Consider the following 20,775-nt stretch of genomic DNA (forward strand, 5'->3'; position numbering starts at 1 on the left):
TCACTCTCTGACTCTCCTGCAAGTTTTAGCGCAAGGCGACCAAAGGCGACAGAAGTGTTACATATTATGTCTTTAAGAATATAAAGACATTACAGTCATAAACAAAATACCACCCTGCCTAAGGTGAATTAATCCAAAATGATTTAATTCAGTCCCGTCATCATTGAAATTGAGTCTTTACATTGTGCACAACAGGGCAACGTTTTAGTCACAAAGGATGTAGGTGATAGCTGGTCACATGAGTCGTCCTGAGTCAGGACAGTCCCTGAAACTGTGATGTGAAGAGTTAAACTGTGCGCCTGCTGCCGTCGACTCTGTCTAATTGCACAGTGAATCTGATGGTCACATCTGTGAGAGGAATCGCCCGAAAAAACAGCAGACTGGTTTTTTGTTCTTTGTTTTAGTCTGAAGAGGTACAGCATCATCTTATTACAAAAGGTGAAGCCATTGGAGTCCATCAAACAGTTTGTGGATATTACTTTATTCACTCTGTTTGTAGGTTAAGTCTCTGTTTGTGCTTTACCTGGCGGACACCTCAAGGAAAGGTGACCTTTATTAAAGAGGTGGAAGCCTGCCCCTGCCATACAACACTACAGGAGAACCAGGACTTACTTGAAATCCTGATTCATTCATGCTTGATGTGGTTGGGGCTATGCACAGGGCTGGTTGGTAAACTACTGTAGCTGACGAGCTAGCACTAGTGTCCTACAAGTTCTCTGAGTTTCTTTAGTTCCCGGCATCTTGTTTAAAGGATGGTTACACCATTTCATTCAATAAATAGTAACAGAAAGGGGATAAAGCTCTACGAGCTAGTGAGCTTTCTCACTGTAAGTTAGCAATGTAGTTATCTACTCACATAAGGGATAAAACATTGTGAATGGACAGATTAACTGTCTTTCCATTCAACTTCTGTGGCACTCCAGCAGAAGAGGTTCAACACAGCTACAAATGCCTCTCCCATTTTTTGAGTTTTCCGGCCCTCCGTCCCCTCGAAGGTCAGTACTGTCAAGAACAGGGCTGACTGAGTGTAAAAGATTTCTGTGTTAAAGGTTTGTGATTGGCTGACACATTAAAAAAAACAAAGAAAAAAAACGCATACGGTTAAACGATCTTGCTGTGCAAAGGCCTTAAAGGACACCAATTATGCTTTTTTGGTGTCTTTCCTTTCCTTCAGTGACTGAAACGACAGCCTCATCCATAATTTGCATAACTAATGCCAATATTCTTGGCAGAAGTAAAGCAAACTGGGAGCTGAAAACACGACACAGCTGACTGGAGGCTCTATGAGCTACGCTTGCTCAGACATGTGTGAGCTGACCAGTCGGAGCAGACTGGTTATTTGTAAGGGGGGGCCTTAAAGAGACAGGAGCTAAAACAGAGCGTGTCACTATTAAGAGTAGCACAGTACCATCCATGTCAACCAGCTTTAAAGAAAGTGAGTTGTGACTTGTGTAGCCCTCATGGCCACAAAGGAATTTCCAAGTGTCAGGTTGCTCGATGTTGGTTGAGGCTAACCCAAGCAGACCCAAATTTCAGAGCCAAGGATGAAAAAAAAAATGGCCTGTCTGATTGTTGTTGGCGACTTTGACGACAATAATCTTTATGTAAAATTTTTTTTGTATTGATCTATTGGATTCCTGCCATAACAGAAAACCCTCACTAAAGACTGAGTGATGACCCGACTCAGCAAGCAACAGGGGGCATCGTCCTTGTCTGAAATATCACATGAATCTTTAGTAGCTGTTATGAGGTGCTTCTTCCCAAAGAAAACCAGAGATGACACCATTTATATCAGAAATGTAAAATGTATAATATATATACTGTATATGTAATATTTTTATAGAAACAAAAGAAACAAAAGGAAAGAGAAAATAAGGAAAAGAGGAAAGAGAGTGATAAAGGAGAAGATGAGGATCAAGTATGGAGATGACAGAGGAGGGAAGGAAGGGAGGATAGACAGAAGGAAAGCTTCTGTAGTTAGCTAGACAGAAATGGAAAAGTCTGTGCTCTCTGCATCTGATCTTTCCATTTTATTTTTCTTGTTCTAAAAACGATCCACACACCCTGTCATTGACTGACCACAAACGCACATGCATGCATGTCCGCGCATACTCGCGCAGTTCTTCCCAGTGTGCTTTGTGCTTGGTCGATTTTATTTTAAGTGTGTGTGCGTGCGTCTGCGATACTTTCCTGGTATTTAGTCCAACAGTCAGCAATTTATAGCAGTAATTATAGACTGTCAGAGAGTATGAGCTTTCATGCTGTGGCTTACTGTGTGTGTGTGTGTGTGTGTGTGTGTGTGTGTGTGTGTGTGTGTGTGTGTGTGTGTGTGTGTGTGTGTGTGTGTGTGTGTGTGTGTGTGTGTGTGTGTGTGTGTGTGTGTGTATGCATGCGATGAGTGTTTGTGTATACAGGTGTAGATACATATATATATATATATATATATATACACACACACACACACACACACACACACACACACACACACAGTGCCTATAAAAAGTATTCACCCCTTTCAATGTTTTCTCCTTTTATTATTCTAATCAATGGAATCATGGTCGATATAATTTGGGTTTCTTGACAAAAAAATTACTTAAAGTGAAAACCAAGTTCTACAAAGTAATGCCACTTAATTAAAAATATACAATGTAAAATAAGTGTAATTATTATTCACCCCTTTAAAGTGACTGACCTAATTCTACAGAGGTCCAGCCAATTGGTGCTTGTAGTCTCACAGTTACTGAAATGGAGATCACCTGAGTGCAGTGAATGTGTCTCCATGTGTCTGGAAGGTCCAGTCGCTGGTTAATCAGTATTCCTGGCTTAACTGGCTCATATTTACTGCAGAGACATGACAGTGGTATCTAAAGCATCACTTCCACTGTGTGATCCCCTGCGTAGGTGTAAGGTGTCGCTAGTATTGACTCAGCTGTACGCATATTTAGTCTCTCAGTTCAGTGTGAGACTGTACAGCTGTGCTTTGAACTCAAAAGTCAATGTCTAAAATGTTCACCATCTTAGTTTAGTGTGTTAGCATGCTAACATTTGCTAATTACTACAGCTGAGGCTGATGGGAATGTCATTAGTTTTGTAGGAGTTGGGTTATAAACCGAAGTTATGGACGGTCTTAAAATTTAACTGATGGTGCCGCTACAATGAAAATGGATCACCAAGCACTACCTGCCTAGCATCATAGCAGAACAGCAGACTGACAAATGTAGCTGCTAGCTGGTGGCAGTGAAACACCTAGAAGTTTATGAGTCAGATATTTTTCTCTGGAGCTGATGGAGACTAAAACAGACCTAAAAAGAGAGTGAGTGAATCTTACAAGTGAACAAAAATGCAAAGTGATGATCATGTTGCTCCATATCTATTTTTACAGTTCAATTTGCTCTGACAGACAGAAACTTAACAAAAACCTTTCCCTGTTTTCTTCGCTCGCTCCCTCTCCAGCTGAGGAGGAGGAGTTAGGACCCCCTCCCTCAGTCGACGAGGCAGCTGACGCTCTGATGACCAGGCTGGGTTTCCTGCTCGGGGAAAAGGTAGCCGATGGAGAGCCAGGCTCACCTTATCACGCCCAGGATGATGGACAGGTAATCAACTCACACACAGATACACACTTGCAAAATATTACATAACAGAGAAGACTGAGAGTCCCGCAGTCAAAACAGATTTCAGAAATAGGGGTGGGACAATGACACATTATCAATACAGTGGCCCAAATATTGATATGTTCATTAAAACATGCAGGCACTCTAAACAAGTTCCACTGACAATTTTACTTATCAGAGTCACTATTTCATTACTCCTCATGGTGTAAACTTTTAGAAACGAAGCATAGTTGTATCCTTCCTTTTAACATATTAACTCCAGTTTGTACAACATAGCAGCTTCTTTTTTTGGCAAACTGATCAGCGGGGGTTCACAACACGTCACACACACGAACCATAGAGTGACGTACAGTGAAGAGAGCACACTGTAGTTACAAAAAAGAGTCACTAGATGGCAGCTACCCTCTATGACTTCTCTTCAATTGTTTCAAATTGACTGGTGAACCAAGTTATTGTTACATTTATATTTTAATTCAATTATTTAAATTTCACAATAAGGCCTTAGTGTGGTACGTTTCACGGGAATAATGGAGATTATATCACTCATGACACCATGTAGACCATCTTTTGAAAAAGGAATCACAAAATTAAATGTGTTATCATGGCATAAAAACAATGATCCTAGACTAGACTGGTCTATAGATTGAGAATAGATTGAGAATCGAATCCAATTGTGACCTTAAAATCGAAAATCAAATCGAATGAAGGATTTGGAGAATCGTGACACCCCTATTGTCTGCATTAAAATCTTTCAGCCACAAAACAAATTCATAATTTATCATCATCATAATCATCATTATTATATCTTCCTTTCAAAATGTATTAAACTTTACACATTTTCAAGACAGTGTGTCCCGTTTCTGAATACCTTAAGTCAAATCAGTCACAGTAGCAAGCCATGTACATCCCTTTTGGGCAATTTCAATCTGGTTGAAAATTGCATGGACCTCTCTGACAGACTTCCATGTTAAGGCTTTTCTTTTTTTTTAAACTTCAGGCACAGCAGTGTAGTCTCTATGGGTTCCAGGAGGGCTTGTACTTATGTGTTCCAAGAGGGTTATTAAAGAGTTTATTTATCTTAGGAAGGAGGTCCTTCCATCCTTCAGGTAATCAAACAGTCAAAATCAACACATCTGGAGATCCACGGCTTTCACTGGACCAAAAGGGGAGGGGAAATTGTAATCTGAAAAGTAACTAAACTAGTTATTAAAGCTGTGAGACAAACGTAGTGAGGTAAAAAGTAAAATATTTGCCTCTGAGATGTAGTTGAGTAGAAGCATAAATTAGCATAACATGGAAATGCATAACTAAAGATGTGTAAATGTATTATTGTATTAATCGCACATTATCAGGCCCAGTGCCACTGTTTTTATTCTGCTCTAATAAGACCAAAGATTGTTTCATATATGGAAGACAAAAATAGTCAGAGGAACACTTGAAATTTAACATAGATATTTAAATACATGCACACACACACACACACACACACACACACGGTATAAACTGTAAATGAAAGTGAGGATAAAATCTCTTCTTTCTCCCCACAGAGGATCTCCCCTTCCTCCAGTTTGGCCAGTAGCAGCACCTCCCCCTGCTCCACACTGCCGCCCCCTGCTGGTGGGGAGGGCAACAACAACAACAAGCACGCCTCCTCAAACTATGCCTCCGTCACGTCCCCCACTTCGACACTGGAGAGCAGAGACAGCGGCATCATAGGTGACATACTGTAGATGCAGCTTATTCAAAAAGATCCCCTTACACTGTGAAGTTATTAACCCTGTTGCCACACTGTCTTTCAGCCACGTTGACCAGCTATTCTGCCGAGTCAGCAGCAGAGCGAGACGATAGTGCCAAGTATCCCAGTGATGGTTACCATGGCAGCAACCAGAACCTCTGGCAGCAGGCGGGCCGGCCGGTGGTGGCTTCCACCTCCTCTTCTTCATGTGTGATCGCTGAAGGAACAGTGAATGACGGCTTCCTGTACAGGGTGGAGGACAACATGGCCGCCTCTACTTACAGCCTCAACAAGCTCCACCCAGATAGAGCGACTGGTTCCGTCTACTCATTAGGCTCCACCCACTCCATCCCTCTCTACCTCATGCCGCGCCCCAATTCAGTTGCTGGTAAGATTGCAAGTTGATGACGTTTGTGTGCGTGTGTGTGTGTGTGTGTGTGTGTGTGTGTGTGTGTGTGTGTGAGTGTGTGTGTGAGAGAGAGAGAGAGAGAGAGAGAGAGAGAGAGAGAGAGTGAATCAAGTGGTTTCCAGGCCTGCAGTGTGCTCCCACACACTCTTTCCTGTTAGGAAGGAAATACATGACTCTTTCTCAACTAAAGTTGGTTCACCAGTGATAGTGAGCACACAAAGCCCTCCCATTGTTATGATATATCCACTGTGGGTTTAAATCAAGGCTTCTCACAAACCGAGGTTTACACAGTTTACTACACTTACAGCCTCATTTCACCTAAATTATTACCAGCAAGGCTCCAAACAATCACTGCCTCAGTGTAGTTTTACACCGTTACAGTTCAGGATCAACTGTAACAACTTTATTAAATCTTTTTTTGACTCAGTGAGATGATGATTGTTAATAAAAAAAGTGTATTCACTGTGGCCTTTTCATTAAAAAGACAACTCTGCTAAACTTTAAAAGCAGAATTAATCAATATTTTTACATTCACGACAGATGGCAATGTGTAATGTGAAACTGGTCATCTGTTATGTCAAAACCACAGAGAATTATCGCTTAGCTTTGCAGCTCCACTCAATCCTATTTAAGCATTTTATCATCATCATCATCATCAAGACTTTTATCCATAAGTTTACATTGTGACGACAGTGGGTACATTTTTTGGAGCGTCACAACCTCCTGCAAAACGACTCATTTCACTGTCAGAATTTGATCCATTAAGTACGATAACATTTTGAAAGCCTAGAAGAGGCCCATGATGCCAATTGGGCTAGCAGAAGTCCATAGTGCGGATGCTGTATTGCCTCCACAATGCAGAAGTGATGTTGGTCGGGTTAATTATATACTCGAAAGTCAACCTTTTAAGCTTCATGCGCCACTGAGCAGCCAGTGTTGTTTAAATACATTTGTTTAATTTAATAACCTTTTGATTAGCCCCCAATGATCAATAAACACATTCTGGTTGGACAGAACTTCAGGCATTAATATCTTTTACCAAACTTTTTGGCTAAAGCCTCACACTATCTGGATTCTCTTTCCTTTTTAGCTTTGGCAAGACATTCATCTTTACGTCACATTTTATTGCTTATACATAACTGTTTGTTCTTCATGAAACTAACGAGCACAGGTGTCATCAATCTATTTTCTAAATTATAATATTAATAGAAGGAATAGTTACTCTGCATTCAAGCTTGAGGCAGGACTGTTAGGCTAGCTTAGCATTATTAATGAAACAGTCAGACTGGCTCTTTAAATTAAAAAAAGAGTGTACCAACACCTCCAAGGCTTTCAGAATATCCCATTTTTAATATGTACATGAACAGAAATGTAAAAACAAGGTAATAATGTGTCAATACAAAACAACAGAGACAACACCTGGGTGACACGTTCACATCTCATCCTCCCTTCCCTCGTTTCCTCTTTCAGCTACTTATTAAAAAAACCATGAGCACTTTGGGAAAGGAAGGAAGGAAGAAGGAAGTGACATGTATGACGTTTTTTCACAACACACACATAACGCACACACAGGATACAAGACACAGCCAGCGCTGACATTCTCTGTGGTGTTGGAGGATTGTAACTGGATTGATTTGAACCAAACGTTCGGTAGGTTTCCCCTCTGTTTTTGTTGGGAATCAAGACAACCTGAAGTTTCCAACATTTATCAGCACTTTGTTAGCTTTCAGATATGCTTTATAGCAGCTGTAGTGGAAGTCAGGACACGGTACTCCTCGGATGAAATCCTACAAATCCTGTTCTTAACTAGTGATGAACAAGAAAAGGAAGACAACGCTTGATTTTCTTTAAACAAAGTACTTTTAACCATATATCTAATTAACCGTTGTAGATCTTTACCCAGTTTTAAAACAGACCTTCAGTGCTTTATTCCCAGGATTTTGTTTGTGGTTGACTTCAGGTTTTTGCTTTATATTTTCATGCTTTGGTTCCCACCGGTGAAAGACCTTTGTGATGTGGTTGTGGTTGGCATTAAGAACAGCCACAAAACTGCATTGAATTTAAATATTGTAAAGTTTTTCACCATTTAGGAAAACATGTCGACACTGTGATGTTGCCAGGCAACTAGCTGAGAATCCAGGAAGTCACTGCTCAAGGCCAGGAAATACTCCCATACCCCTGTAAAAACCATGTTGTTTTCTGTTTCTGTTTGAATCAAACTAACCAAATGTGACATGAAGAAGTGCTGCTAGATTTTGTTCCCCTGTAACAGAGCCAGGCTGGCTGGTACCCCCTGTTTCCAGTCTTTATGTTAAGCTAGGCTAACCGTCTACTGACTGTACAGCAGCTTCATATTCACCATACAGACATCCCAGTCTGGTGATCTCATCTCACTCTCACCAAAAAAGAAAGAAAGCTAATAAGTATATTTCCCAAACTGTTACTTTAAGTACAGAGCTGAAGTCAGGACATGTTTGGTCTAGCATAGCATGACGACTGGAAGCAATGGGAAACAGCTAGCCTAGCTCTCTTTAAAGTGAAGAAGATACACCTAACACATCTAATGCTTAATTTCCACTTGGAGAGGATGAACTGATTGTATTTTGGTAGTCAAAGGTCACTTTAAAACTGCGAGGCGTTAATTCTGTGACTGGATTGGTCATACCAAAATACCCCTTGTGGGTTGTAGTAAACTTCCCTCCTTACAGTTTTTATTTACACTGTTTTGTTTGTTTGACATTTTATGAAAGAACAGTGCATTTTCTTGCACGGTTGTTCATCTTTTCATGCCCATCCAAAACCACCTACTATTGCAGAAAAAGAACTCTCTCCATCATTCTGTCTCTGCAGCCACTAGTTCTGCCCACCTTGAGGATCTAGCCTACCTGGATGAGCAGCAGAGACACGTCCCTTCAAGGACGTCCCTCAGAATGCCCAGACAGAATTCTGGGAGTCGTAGTCAACAGGACCACAGAGGTAAACACAAACATACTTTCAAACAAACATAAAAAAAAGCTCTTTCACAAGCAGTAATTACAACACTCCTCTCTTCCCCTCCTCTCCTGCAGTTCGTTTCACTCCCTCTCTCAACCTGAAGCCCCTCCACTTTGAGGTTCCCGGTCTCTCGTCTGATTGGCTGTTCACCGGCAGGGAGTGGCTCTTCCAGGAGGTGGACGCGTGTCTCCGCAGAGGTGACGCATCAACTTGTCGGGGTGTGGTGATCGTGGGCAACATGGGCTTCGGCAAAACGGCCATCATCGCTCGTCTGGTGGCGCTCAGTTGTCATGGAAACCGCATGTGGCCAACCGCTGGCAGCACTCAGACCGTACCTCAACGTAAGCAGAGAGAGACTGTAGTATCAATATCACAATATTACCATTGTCTTTTATTACAAAATACAATATTTAGAAAATGCCACATATACTCCTGTAATAGAGCAATAAATGCCCATAAATATAAATATATAAAGTGTGTACACTGTCAACTGTATTTTTCTAACAAATGTTTTTTATGTCACAGTATATGGATGACTCTAATTTCAAAGCCAATCTGCAGAGAACCTCAATATATCACTTCTATCCTTTATTTACATTTTGCAGTTTCCTGTTCTTTGAGAACATTTCTAATCTCTATAAACACTACAAAACTTTTTTTAATAAGGTCGAGTTCCTGCTTCAGACACCTCCCTGTCTGCACATCGTTGTGAGTGCATTCTCAAAAAATATAGCAAAAAAACCCCACAAGTCTGGATCCACACCCAGTGAATCACAACCGTGCTCACTTATGCAAGTTATGCGTCGATTCATAGTAAGGTGAGATATGCAGTTAAAAAATAAAACGTTATTTGTTATTATCGCGTTTTGACTTTCTTTGAAGGTGAGGATCAAATATAAATGATGCTTCATTATCTGATTTAGGTACAGTACATGGTTAAGACTTTATGTCATTTCGTATATTTTGTTGGCAGCTAAACTTAAACATGTAAAGATGCGGAAAATAAAAGCCAGCAGAAAACAACTTGAAGCAGTCCACATGATTTGGTATCAAACAGGACCAGTCCGCCCCTAATTCATAGTGACTGAACATGTCCTTTTTCATAAATTCAGACAATTTATGTTAAAGATGACAAATAAGAATTGAATAAAATAAAATAAAAAAATGAAATCTAAATTAGGTCCAGAAACAAAAAATAAACTGTGGTTCCAGAAAGATATAAAGGCCCTATTTCATTTTAGAATGTGTTGTTTGCTTGATGTTTGCATCACAGCCTGTACTAAAGACAAGAATGAGACATAGTAAATTGTTGGAAGGAGCTCATATAACTTGCTTTGCAAAGGACCACCAGTGAGTTATTCTAGCCATCATGCAGAAACCACTAAAATCAGCCAGACTCACAAACAGCAACCACACTCACAGCTACGCAGCTGAAAAACCCATTAAATTACACAGTGGAAAAAAATACTCAAAAGCAGAAGACATGTAAATAGTATTTAATAGTAAAGAAGGCAGGAGCCACAATGAAAGAGAAATGGTTTGTGTCTCTATATCATTACTGACATTTAAAGTGTTGAAATATTCCAATATTCTTCCCCCATAAACCAGATGTAGAGGCTGTTTCTTTCTCCCATGATTCACTGGGAAGAGGAGGAGGGGGCGATGAAGGAGGAGGGAGGGGAAGCTGTCCCGGGACTCCAGAGATGAGGAGGAGACAGGAGGAGGCGTTGAAGAGGCTTGCAGGACAGGTAGGATCCCCATGTTACTTAATGTATATCTTCTGCATCACACAATAGATGGCGATAAAGCAGTTATTGAAAGTAACTAGCTATATTGAATCAAGTACTGTACTTAAAGGTCTTGTTGATAACATTGTTATGTTGACTAAATGTTGAGTGTTCTTCCTGTCTGTCCTTGTAGGTAGTCTCATATCACTTTTGTCAGGCTGATAACTGTCACAGCTGTCTGGTTCCGGAGTTCATCCACAACATGGCGGCAATGCTATGTAACGCCCCAAAGCTGCTGGCCTATCGGGAGCTGCTGCACCGCTCACCACAGCTACAGAGCACGCTTAGCATGCGCTCCTGCATCCAGGATCCAAGCGCTGCCCTCGAGAGGGGAATACTGGAGCCACTAGACGCTCTCTACAGAGGTCTGTACAGACTCTACTGTGTTCTGCTAGCTTCTACTCTGTAAAGCCGCGGGTCATCACTTAATCTGTTCGTTCTGTTGTTTTTTCAGAGAGGAAGTTGCATGTGGAGGGGGCGGGGCTTATTGTATTGATCGATGGGCTGAACGAGGCAGAGTTCCACCGGCCGGACTACGGGGACACACTGACTTCCTTCCTATCCAGAAACATCCAGAAATTCCCTTCCTGGTTGAAGGTCATCACTACTGTCAGGACCGGTCAGCAGGTAAACACAAACACACACATATGCATTAACCTTAGAAAACAAAACTTGGAACTTCTTTTATTTAAAGGAGACATAAAGGAGGTTTTATGCTCATTTTCAGGTTCATAATTTGATGTTGGGTTACTACAAAAATAGGTTTACATGCTTTAGTTCTCCTGCCAGGTGCAACAGCACTGCATTCCCCCTTTCTCTGAAACACTCTGTTGTAGATCCTGTCTACTTACGGGCCGGCCCTCCCAGTCTGCTTTGATTGGTCAGCTCACACATGGCTGAGCCAGCACTGCTAACAATGATGGAGCACACTTACATTACAAAGTAGACATTTGGCAGAATGGAACAATACAAAAAAGTATAATAGGTCCCCTTTAACTGTTGGATGTTTTGGTAAATAATGCAGATATTAGAGCTGCCAAAGTTTGATATTTTCAATGTGCTATATTGTAGCCACATTGTTACACAGATATTCCGTGGTACAGTCTATATGTAAACTCCTGGATACTAAATGTTCATCTGCAGGTTCCGTAATGGTCCATGTACTATTTGTTAATACAGTGTGGTCGCATATCATATCATGTGACATGGTTTAGCTTCATTTGAGTCAAAATGTGATGTAGTTATGAATGCAGTATTTATGTAATTACTGTTAACTATTGTCAAAAAAATCTATGAACTCCTCCTGCTCATTCTGTTTCTCTGCAGATGTCTTGTTCTTCTATGACTCACTCTGTATTGAGTGTTTTGTCAGAGTGATAGTTATTTGGGGCTCTTTAACTGTGCACTCTCCCTCATGTCTCTCGGTACATTGAGAGCTGTTTTCTCTCATACTCTGCTCTCTGCTGGACTATTACAGTGCATGGCCATCGTCTTTTCAGCAGGTTTTGTGTTTTGTTTTCCTTTCCAGTTTCATTCCTGCATGATGAATTTCATGTTTTCTACTTTCTTTGAATGGCTTAAGTGCATAATGATATACTGTTGTGAGCCATTGCACTGCGACACATTGACAGAGTTTGGAATGACTGTTGATTTCTCATGGGGACAGAGTGGGTCATGGTCCATATTCTGCTAGACCCAACAGCCTTACAGAACCAAACCTATTCAAATGAGAGTGTTTGCTCTCTAACCTGTGGGCCACAATGATTTTAAGGAGACCTCAAAGATGAGGTTATTCTTTTTTGCTTTTCTTCCCTTTCCTTCAGTGTTTGATGTGGGTTCTTGTGTCCACACCAACAGAAGCTCCTCTCTTCCACAGAACACACTGCTCCTGAGACGCCTCGTCAGTAGTCGTGCCTTTAATTTTGTGACTTTGTGACATCACATTACATCACCTTGTCACATAATTGCATAGTTTACCATTTTGCCACGTTGGAATTGATTTAGCACAGCTGCTCTATTGTTGTTAACGGTGCTGGCTCAGGCATGTGTGAGCTGACTAATCAGATGAGACTGGGTATTTGGGAGGGCGGCCTTAAAGAGACAGGAGCTAAAACAGAGCGTTTCAGACAGAGGGGGAGTGTTTTTTGAGCACTGAAGCATGTAAACCCATTCTTGTAGTAACTCAAAATAGGATTATGAACCTGAAAATGAGCATTTATGTCCCCTTTAACTAACTGAAGAAAAGCTGTTTTTGGAGGCTGATTCTCCGGTCTCAGCTCAACTTAAACAAAAGGGGAAGCCGAGGTCGGGCCCATATAAAAAGCTGAACTAAAGAGCCAACGGGGAAACTCCAACACTCGACCAAACAATGGTTGCTGCAAAAGCTACGGGGAAGTTTGAGCAGTACATCCTCCCTTGTTATCACTGTAAACAGCCTATGTGCTGTGCAGATATTAAAAGCTTGTGACTGAAGAGTGTTCTTGAACTTACAACATCTGTTTCTCCATCTTTTTCTCAATCAGGACATCACAGATTCTTTACCTTTTCATCGCATCTCTCTAGACAAGATGGAAGAGAACAATGCCATAGACCAGGACCTGCAGGTAACATGCACATAATCATCCTGGTCGTCTGTCTGTCCGTCCATCCATCATCCATCCATCTATAGATCTATATATTTATCAATACGTCTGTGTTTTTTTATTTCTGTCAGGGTTACTTGATGCAGCGTATACACAGCAGCGCTGAGATCCAGAGCAACGTGTCACTGAGCAACGGGCGCCTTGACAACACAGCACTGGCCAAGCTGATCAGCCACCTAAAGAGTCTGAGCAAGGGCTCGTACCTGTACCTGAAACTGACCCTGGACCTGATAGAGGGAGGATCCCTGGTCCTAAAGAGCTCCAGCTTCAAGGTGAGGAAGGGGGGGGCAAGAGGGGAAGAACTGTGTGAAGTGGAGGTAAAGTGAAAGAAGTATTGAAGTTTTTACTTACCTACTTGGTAATTGTTTTGCATGCCTCACTGATTTAGTTGACAGAAAGACTTTAAATTTGTGTGTGTGTGTGTGTGTCCAGGTTGTTCCTGTGAGTCTGGCAGAGGTCTACCTGCTGCAGCTCAACATGCGGTTTCCCACCCAGTCTTCTTTTCAGAGAGTTCTGCCGTTGCTCAACGTCACCGTGGCGTCACTGCACCCACTGACCGACCAGCAGGTAAACACCGTCACTGTGTGTGTGTGTGTGTGTGTGTGTGTGTGTGTGTGTCTGTGTGTGTGTGTGTGTGTGTGTGTGTGTGTGTGTGTGCGTGTGTGTGTGTGTGTGTTAAATGCAAAAACTTTCAGTCTTGTTGGAATATTTGTTCATATGTTGAAGTGTGACTGCTCCTCTCCTCTCCTCTCCAGCTGTTTGAGACAGTGAATGCCTGCGCTCTGAGCGGAGGAGCGCTGCAGTGGACGGAGTTTGCGCACCGCCTGGAGCAGCTCTCCTCGTTCCTGCTGCGGCGGAACGACGGCTGCAGGATGTTAAACCACGCCTCCTTCAGGGAGTGGCTGATGTGGAGGGAGGAGGGTCAGGACGACAGGTTCCTCTGCGATCCCAGGTAACTGACGGGCAGCGACAGAGCGAGAGTGGACAGAGGGAGGAGGAAGAGGTTATGACTGATCTGTTTCTCCGTCCGTCTGTTTGTCTACTCAGGAGCGGTCACACTCTTCTGGCCTTCTGGCTCTGCAGACAGGAAGGGAAGTTGAACCGACAACAGACACTGGAGCTGGGACATCACATTCTGAAGGCTCATATCTACAAGGTGAGAGGCAATATCGGCCAGCTGATATATCGGTCCGGCTCTACCTCTCATTCTGATGTTTTTATTTTAACCACACCATTTAGCATGTAGCAGTTGTGAGCAGTACATTCAGTTATTTGAGAACGCATTATAAGATAAGCAGATATGAGGACATTTAATTAATGTATTTATCAACAATGATATTTCTTTTATTAGGTGTCTGTGACAGCTGTGAACATATTTAATGATATATAAACAAACACATGAACAAATCATTGTAATACCTTGTCAATCATTCGTTGAACTAGTTACACAAGTTACAGATGCTTTACAGGAGGATTTATAAGTACTAACACTATGTCTTACTCATTTATCTAGTGTTCCTTTTGTGTTTATACATTTTACATATGGGGGTTAAAATACCAATGAATCTTGCATTGAAGTAGCTTCTAATGAGTGAAGTTCTGCTATACACTGCAGTCATCTAAGATGGCCGTCTAAGAGGTTTTGCACTAATGTAATTGCAGGTTTTCATACACGCTGACACTACTGATAAAATATCTGGAATGAGTGGGTTCTGTGCTCTGAACTTGTGTCACAGGCAAACAGAAAGAATATTATTAATGGCAATGTGACTTTTCTTTGTTAGCATTACTTATTTTAATGCTAATGTTGCTTATATTTAAGATAACTTTACCTATTTCAATGCTAACTTCTGTCCTTTTGACCAGTGCTGTCTGCTGGTGGTTTATGACACATGAGTTAATTTCTCACAACCTGCAAAACTAACTTTATATAGTCGGGATAGTGTCACTCCTTGCTACCATTTCAACTAGAATTACATGTGTCATGTTAGCTAGCTGACAGATGACTTATCAATATGCAGTAAAAACATTTGTGAGGGCCACATACAAATGTACCTGCAATTTTACTGTTTTGCAGCAACTTGCCTGATTTATTGAATCATAAAATGTGTTTATATGTATTAGTCTAATATTAGCTAACTATTTGTTTCCATTCTGGTCTTCAGGGTCTGAGTAGGAAGCTTGGGGTTTCCTCCTCAGTCCTGCAGGGCCTGTGGCTGTCCTACAGCACAGAGAGCCTGAGCCCTGCTGTCTCCTCGCTGCGCAACCTGTACACCCCCAACATCAAGGTAACATGCTGCACACACACATCCACACACACCTGGTAATACAGATGGGCTGTAATTTCAATGTCTCTCAACTTGTGCAGGTGAGCAGGCTGTTGATTATGGGCGGAGCTGATGTGAATCACCGTAGTGATGTCCTCAGCAACGCCCCCCTGCTGTGTGTCCACGCTCACCTTGGCCACAGTGATGCTGTGGCGCTGCTGCTTGACCACGGGGCTCAGGTAATAATCATGTATTTGTTGAAGTTTTGACATTGCAATATTTTCAATACTCAAGATGATTGTTCCAACTTACTGCAAACATACGTCTGTGTTGTATTTCTAGGTGGATGCTAAGTCACAAGATGGTCTGACTGCACTGGGATTCGCTGCTGCAGCTGGACACCTGGACATCGTCACCATGCTGTGTCAGCACAGAGCTAAGGTAGTCTTCCACCTGTCTGCTCGCTAGATTTTGTGGCTCTCAAAATTTGAAGACATAATGTGCAGGATTTGAAATCAGTGTACTCTGGCACCATCCTGTGGTGATATCAAGAACACTGTGGTAGAGACGCCACCACCAACTCATGATCATTTGTAGGATTTTGTGGGAGTTACGTAAAGGGACAGCACAAATTTCCTGATATCGAGTATCCAAAGTGACTTAAAGCCTTTTCTCCATACTGATGTTGCCTGTTTTGTCATGTCTACTATATATATACTGTATATAGAAGGTGCAGCTCAAGCATTAGACGTGTGTGGAGTGTTGAGGCTCATACTGTTTTCCACTGTCTCTGTGCTTTGCAAAGTTCTACATCTAATTCTGTCTCCCTGTGTGCTCAGGCGGGTCATGTGGACAGCTCAGGTCGGTGTGTGTTGGTGCATGCGGCTCAGCAGGGCCACCTCGAGATGCTGCGCTTCCTGCTGAAGCATGCCACTTGGAGCTGCACTTCCTGCTGCGGCCAAAGGGGGGCGAGCAGGTGCCAGGCGGTGCAGCAGGCTGTGATTGCAGCAGCCAGCATGGGCCACACAGAAGTGAGCTACAGACACACACACACCTTTATAATGTTGTGTGTCATTGAATTATGACATGGATATTTAGGATATGTTTGTAACATTTGTTGTATGTGTGTGTGTGTGTGTGTGTGTGTGTGTTGTAGATGGTGTCATACCTCCTAGATCTTCCAGAGGAAGATGAGAAAGATGAAGAGAGACCTGAGATCAACACACCTGACAGTCTGTGGGGAGAGACGGGTACTTTAAAAACTGTCCACAACATCATAACAGATGTTCATTACTATGATCAACTACTACTGCACTAATACTAATTATTTGATGTAAACATAAACATAATACAACATATCCATGAAGAAATAATATTAGATTTAAATACAAATACAACAAAGATTTGTGGTGCAAACACAGCAGCTTACCGTTTACTGTTTACCAGTTAATTGGCCCTATTAGCTTCTTTTTTTCTGGAAACTTCCTTATCGCTTGTCTTCTTTTAAAAACTAATTCATAGAGTCACTCCTACTCAACCAGTCAGTTGGATACAAACCACTTCTCATGTGGTTAAAATTCTATATCTATATGTTTGAAAAATCCTGTGTTGTAATCTTGACAAGCTATTTTCAAATTACCTACATTGTTTAAAGTGTGAATTGTTAAAAGAGTGTTTGTTATAAATGTACCTGTTCACACTGAGAGACCCTCTCTCCATCTGTCTCACTGTCAGCTCTGACAGCAGCAGCAGGAAGTGGCCAGCTGGCTGTCTGCAGGCTGCTGTTGGACCAGGGGGCTGCTGTGGACCAAGGCAACCGGCAGGGTGTGGCTCCACTCTTCAGTGCTGTGAGACGGGACCACTGGAAGGTACACACACACACACACACACACACACACACACACACACACACACACACACAGATTAAACACGTTTTAGTTTGATTCCTGCTTCACACATGTTGAGTCTCTGTTCCCATCTGCGTCTCTCTGTCAGGTGGTGGAGTTGTTACTGAATCACGGGGTGGAGGTAAACATGGTGGACCAGCAGGGTCGAACAGCAGTGATGACAGCAGCCTCAGAGGGACATTTGACCACTGGCCAGCTGCTCCTGGATCATGGTAACCACCCGAGTATTGATGATGATGATGGAGGATTAACAACAACAGCATAAACACAATGCAACAAAAACTAAATCTGTTTCATCATATTTAAGTCAAAACAACAACAATAGAGTCATACTCGCCACTCAGCACTACAGACATAGTAAGCACAACACAAACTCAGAAACATGTACAGTTTGAAAATTCGGGCTCAGACACACCAAACCAACAGCAACGTACGAGCTTCGACAAACTGTTGTGTCACCTCACATCCCTTTATCTCAGCCAAAAAGCTGCACTGGAACACACCGCAAAGACTACAGCGCACGGCCAGTTAGCTTGTAGGTTCTGCACCTGTGTGAGAGGGAGGAAGTACCTCTACAGACCATCAGGTGTATTCATCATTTCAAATGAAAACTTCAAAACTCTGGACTGCAGATATACAAACCATTGTGATGATAAAGCAGAATCAAACCAGCGACCCTCTGATTACTGGACTACCCACTCTGCCTCCTGAGCTGCAGCCGCCGCAAATGACACTGACAAAGAGGCACTCAGCCGAAAAGCAAACTTTGTGGGACATGCCACAAAAAAAATGGACACTTGCACTAATGATTTGCCAGGAACCTGAAGGCAACACAAAGTAAAGATGATACCATGAAAAGCTAATTGACCAAAATTCATCATTTACACATGAATAGAGTTCCACGTAAGCACGCTCAAAACTCAAAATCAGCTTCCATCAATGAAATAATTCATGCAAGTTATCCACATTATAATCCTCCTTTTCTCTTGTAGACTTTTAATGCAGCAAATGTTATTGAAATAAATCATTTTATAAAAAAAAACCTATGTGAAATGAGAATGTACATTATCTTTGACTCTAATGTACGCTGCGATGAATCTCAAGCCTCTCTTTCTGTTTTCAGGAGCCTCACTTGACCAGACGGACAGGGAAGGGTTAACGGCGCTGAGCTGGGCGTGTCTGAAAGGCAAACTCCAGTTGGTCAGAGAGCTGGTGGAGAGAGGTGCAGCCACAACTCATGCTGACCGCAGTGGACGGACACCTCTGGATCTGGCGGCCTTCTGCGGTGACCCAGAAGTGGTGCGTTAAACAGATGCAGTTGTGGCTGCCATAATTTAGAAGTAGTGTGCCTCACCTGTCCTGGAGGACAACCGAAAATGCTTGCACATATTTATTTATAATACATATTTATATTTTTAATGTTAGCAACAGAAAAGAAAGCTGGTGACAAAACTTCTTTATTTTAGATAAAAAGCAAAAACCTCTTTATATCAATAAATAACACTAAACACAGCCCTTGTTCCTGTGCTTTTCCTGTGTTAGGTGCAGTTCCTGGTGGATCATGGAGCATCAGTGGAGCATGTGGACTGCAGCGGGATGCGTCCACTGGACAGAGCTGTCGGCTGTAGAAACACTTCAGCCGTCATCGCTCTACTCAAAAAAGGAGCCAAAATAGGTAGAAACCTGTGTAATGATTCATGTTATTTATATCAGACAGGAAGTGAGAGCAAAAGAGGAGAATGATATGAAGGAAAAAGGTCTTCAGCTGGAATCAAAGCAGGGATGTTATGGTTATAAAGGCCATCGAAGGTCTTATGATTCATGTAGTTACCACATTAGTATATCCAGTCTTTATGCTAAAGCAAAGCTAAGCAGCTACTGGTGTTAGTTTCATATATTACCATACAAACATGAGAGTGATATCAATCTTCTCATCGAACGCAAATAAATGTATTTTACAAAATGTTAACTATTCCTTTAACAAATGGATAAAATGGCAAAAGACCAGTCAGAACAGTCAAGATGGAAAGATGTGTTACTATAAGAACAAACAACACAGCACCCAGAACTAAAATCATTACATTTTAGGGTGAAGACAGGTTTAAGGTTAGGATTAGCTTAAAAGGTTAGGCAGATAGTAGTTTTGGTTATGATTAGGGCAGGTCCATTGGAAATTAATGTAAATCTACGTAGTGTCCCCAAAAGTGATGGTAACATGTTTGTGTGTGTGTGTAGGACCAGCGACCTGGGCCATGGCAACCTCTAAACCAGACATCTTAATGGTTCTGCTGAGTAAATTGATGCAAGAGGGAGACAGACTTTACAAGGTAACACACACAAGCACAGGCAAACTCAATCTCACACACACACACACACACACACACACACACACACACATTAAACAGACGCACATACATTTATTTGATGTTGTAAGTATTCTTTGTGTGTGCATTTGTAGCAAGGTAAAGCGAGGGAAGCTGCACATTCCTATCAGTCAGCTCTCCAGAAGTTTCCAGGGGACGAGCTGAAGACGTTCAAACAGCTGAGAGTGTGTGTGCTGCTCAACCTGTCGCGCTGCCACCGGAAGATGCACGTGAGTCTCTTTCTGTCTCCTACACACACACACACATAGGTAGACATTGGATATAAACGTGTAACCACAACATCATTATTTTTGTTTTCCTTGCAGGATTTTGGCCTCGCTGAAGAGTTTGCAACCAAGGCGCTAGAGCTGAAAGCTAAATCCTATGAAGCCTTTTATGCCCGGGCCCGTGCCAAACGCAGCCGCAGGTAAGCATAGCGACATTAGGACAAATGGTAGAATGGAGCGTAATTATCCAAACCGAATCATGAACTGCTCCTTTTAAATGTATCAGGCATTCATCGACTTTTTTTAAATCAATGTCCAGCCGAAAGTTGTTAAGGTAGAGGACTTCATGTTTCCAACATTCTCTGTGCAGTGTCGAAGATATAAAAACATGAGCATATGTGTTTGCATGTTCAACGTGTTTCCACTCACATACAACTGTTGAACAACAGCGTCCTGGTCTGATCCACCACTTGCTCGCAGAACCTTTCACCCCCAGTTTCTTCTTCTGTGTCTTGTTTAATTTTGTCTTTGTCTTCCGCTTTTGTTGTTCAACGGTGGTTGGATAACAGCTTTTAGGTGCATTACCGCCATTTACTGGAGTAACCCATATGGAACGTGGATTAAAATGGTTATATTGTCGCCCACAGACATGCTTTCACCATAGTGTGACTGCCTTTGACTGTATGCACTGTACCATGACGTCTGTACTGACATTTTGTCTGACATTTATTCTTTTTATTTGCCACCTTTTGAAAATACAGTAAACCAGCTGGTTGGGAACACTGACAGGATGAGGGAATCATGTAGAGATATGACAAATTCCCTTTAAAAAA

The 20,775-nt window shown here is 42.0% G+C and overlaps 1 protein-coding gene across 2 annotated transcripts in view; it reads left to right on the forward strand.

Moving 5' to 3' along the window:
- Nucleotides 1-20,775, forward strand: part of LOC311267698 (protein TANC2-like) — a 50,558-nt gene that overhangs the window by 24,239 nt on the left and 5,544 nt on the right. For both annotated transcript variants that reach the window (XM_084370919.1, XM_084370918.1), the window contains 25 exons: nucleotides 3,454-3,593; nucleotides 5,159-5,327; nucleotides 5,411-5,734; nucleotides 8,606-8,731; nucleotides 8,824-9,090; nucleotides 10,358-10,497; nucleotides 10,670-10,901; nucleotides 10,991-11,163; nucleotides 13,059-13,139; nucleotides 13,250-13,450; nucleotides 13,611-13,745; nucleotides 13,934-14,130; nucleotides 14,226-14,334; nucleotides 15,344-15,466; nucleotides 15,547-15,684; nucleotides 15,788-15,886; nucleotides 16,285-16,476; nucleotides 16,602-16,695; nucleotides 17,180-17,313; nucleotides 17,441-17,564; nucleotides 18,476-18,651; nucleotides 18,895-19,027; nucleotides 19,588-19,679; nucleotides 19,811-19,945; nucleotides 20,042-20,142. In XM_084370919.1, the coding sequence (XP_084227045.1) occupies nucleotides 3,454-3,593; nucleotides 5,159-5,327; nucleotides 5,411-5,734; nucleotides 8,606-8,731; nucleotides 8,824-9,090; nucleotides 10,358-10,497; nucleotides 10,670-10,901; nucleotides 10,991-11,163; nucleotides 13,059-13,139; nucleotides 13,250-13,450; nucleotides 13,611-13,745; nucleotides 13,934-14,130; nucleotides 14,226-14,334; nucleotides 15,344-15,466; nucleotides 15,547-15,684; nucleotides 15,788-15,886; nucleotides 16,285-16,476; nucleotides 16,602-16,695; nucleotides 17,180-17,313; nucleotides 17,441-17,564; nucleotides 18,476-18,651; nucleotides 18,895-19,027; nucleotides 19,588-19,679; nucleotides 19,811-19,945; nucleotides 20,042-20,142 (3,835 nt within the window). The remainder of the gene's footprint in view (nucleotides 1-3,453; nucleotides 3,594-5,158; nucleotides 5,328-5,410; nucleotides 5,735-8,605; nucleotides 8,732-8,823; nucleotides 9,091-10,357; nucleotides 10,498-10,669; nucleotides 10,902-10,990; nucleotides 11,164-13,058; nucleotides 13,140-13,249; nucleotides 13,451-13,610; nucleotides 13,746-13,933; nucleotides 14,131-14,225; nucleotides 14,335-15,343; nucleotides 15,467-15,546; nucleotides 15,685-15,787; nucleotides 15,887-16,284; nucleotides 16,477-16,601; nucleotides 16,696-17,179; nucleotides 17,314-17,440; nucleotides 17,565-18,475; nucleotides 18,652-18,894; nucleotides 19,028-19,587; nucleotides 19,680-19,810; nucleotides 19,946-20,041; nucleotides 20,143-20,775) is intronic.

This window comes from Pagrus pagrus (assembly GCF_965226575.1).
Source record: "Pagrus pagrus genome assembly, chromosome: 13".
In the NCBI taxonomy this organism is placed as follows: domain Eukaryota; kingdom Metazoa; phylum Chordata; class Actinopteri; order Spariformes; family Sparidae; genus Pagrus; species Pagrus pagrus.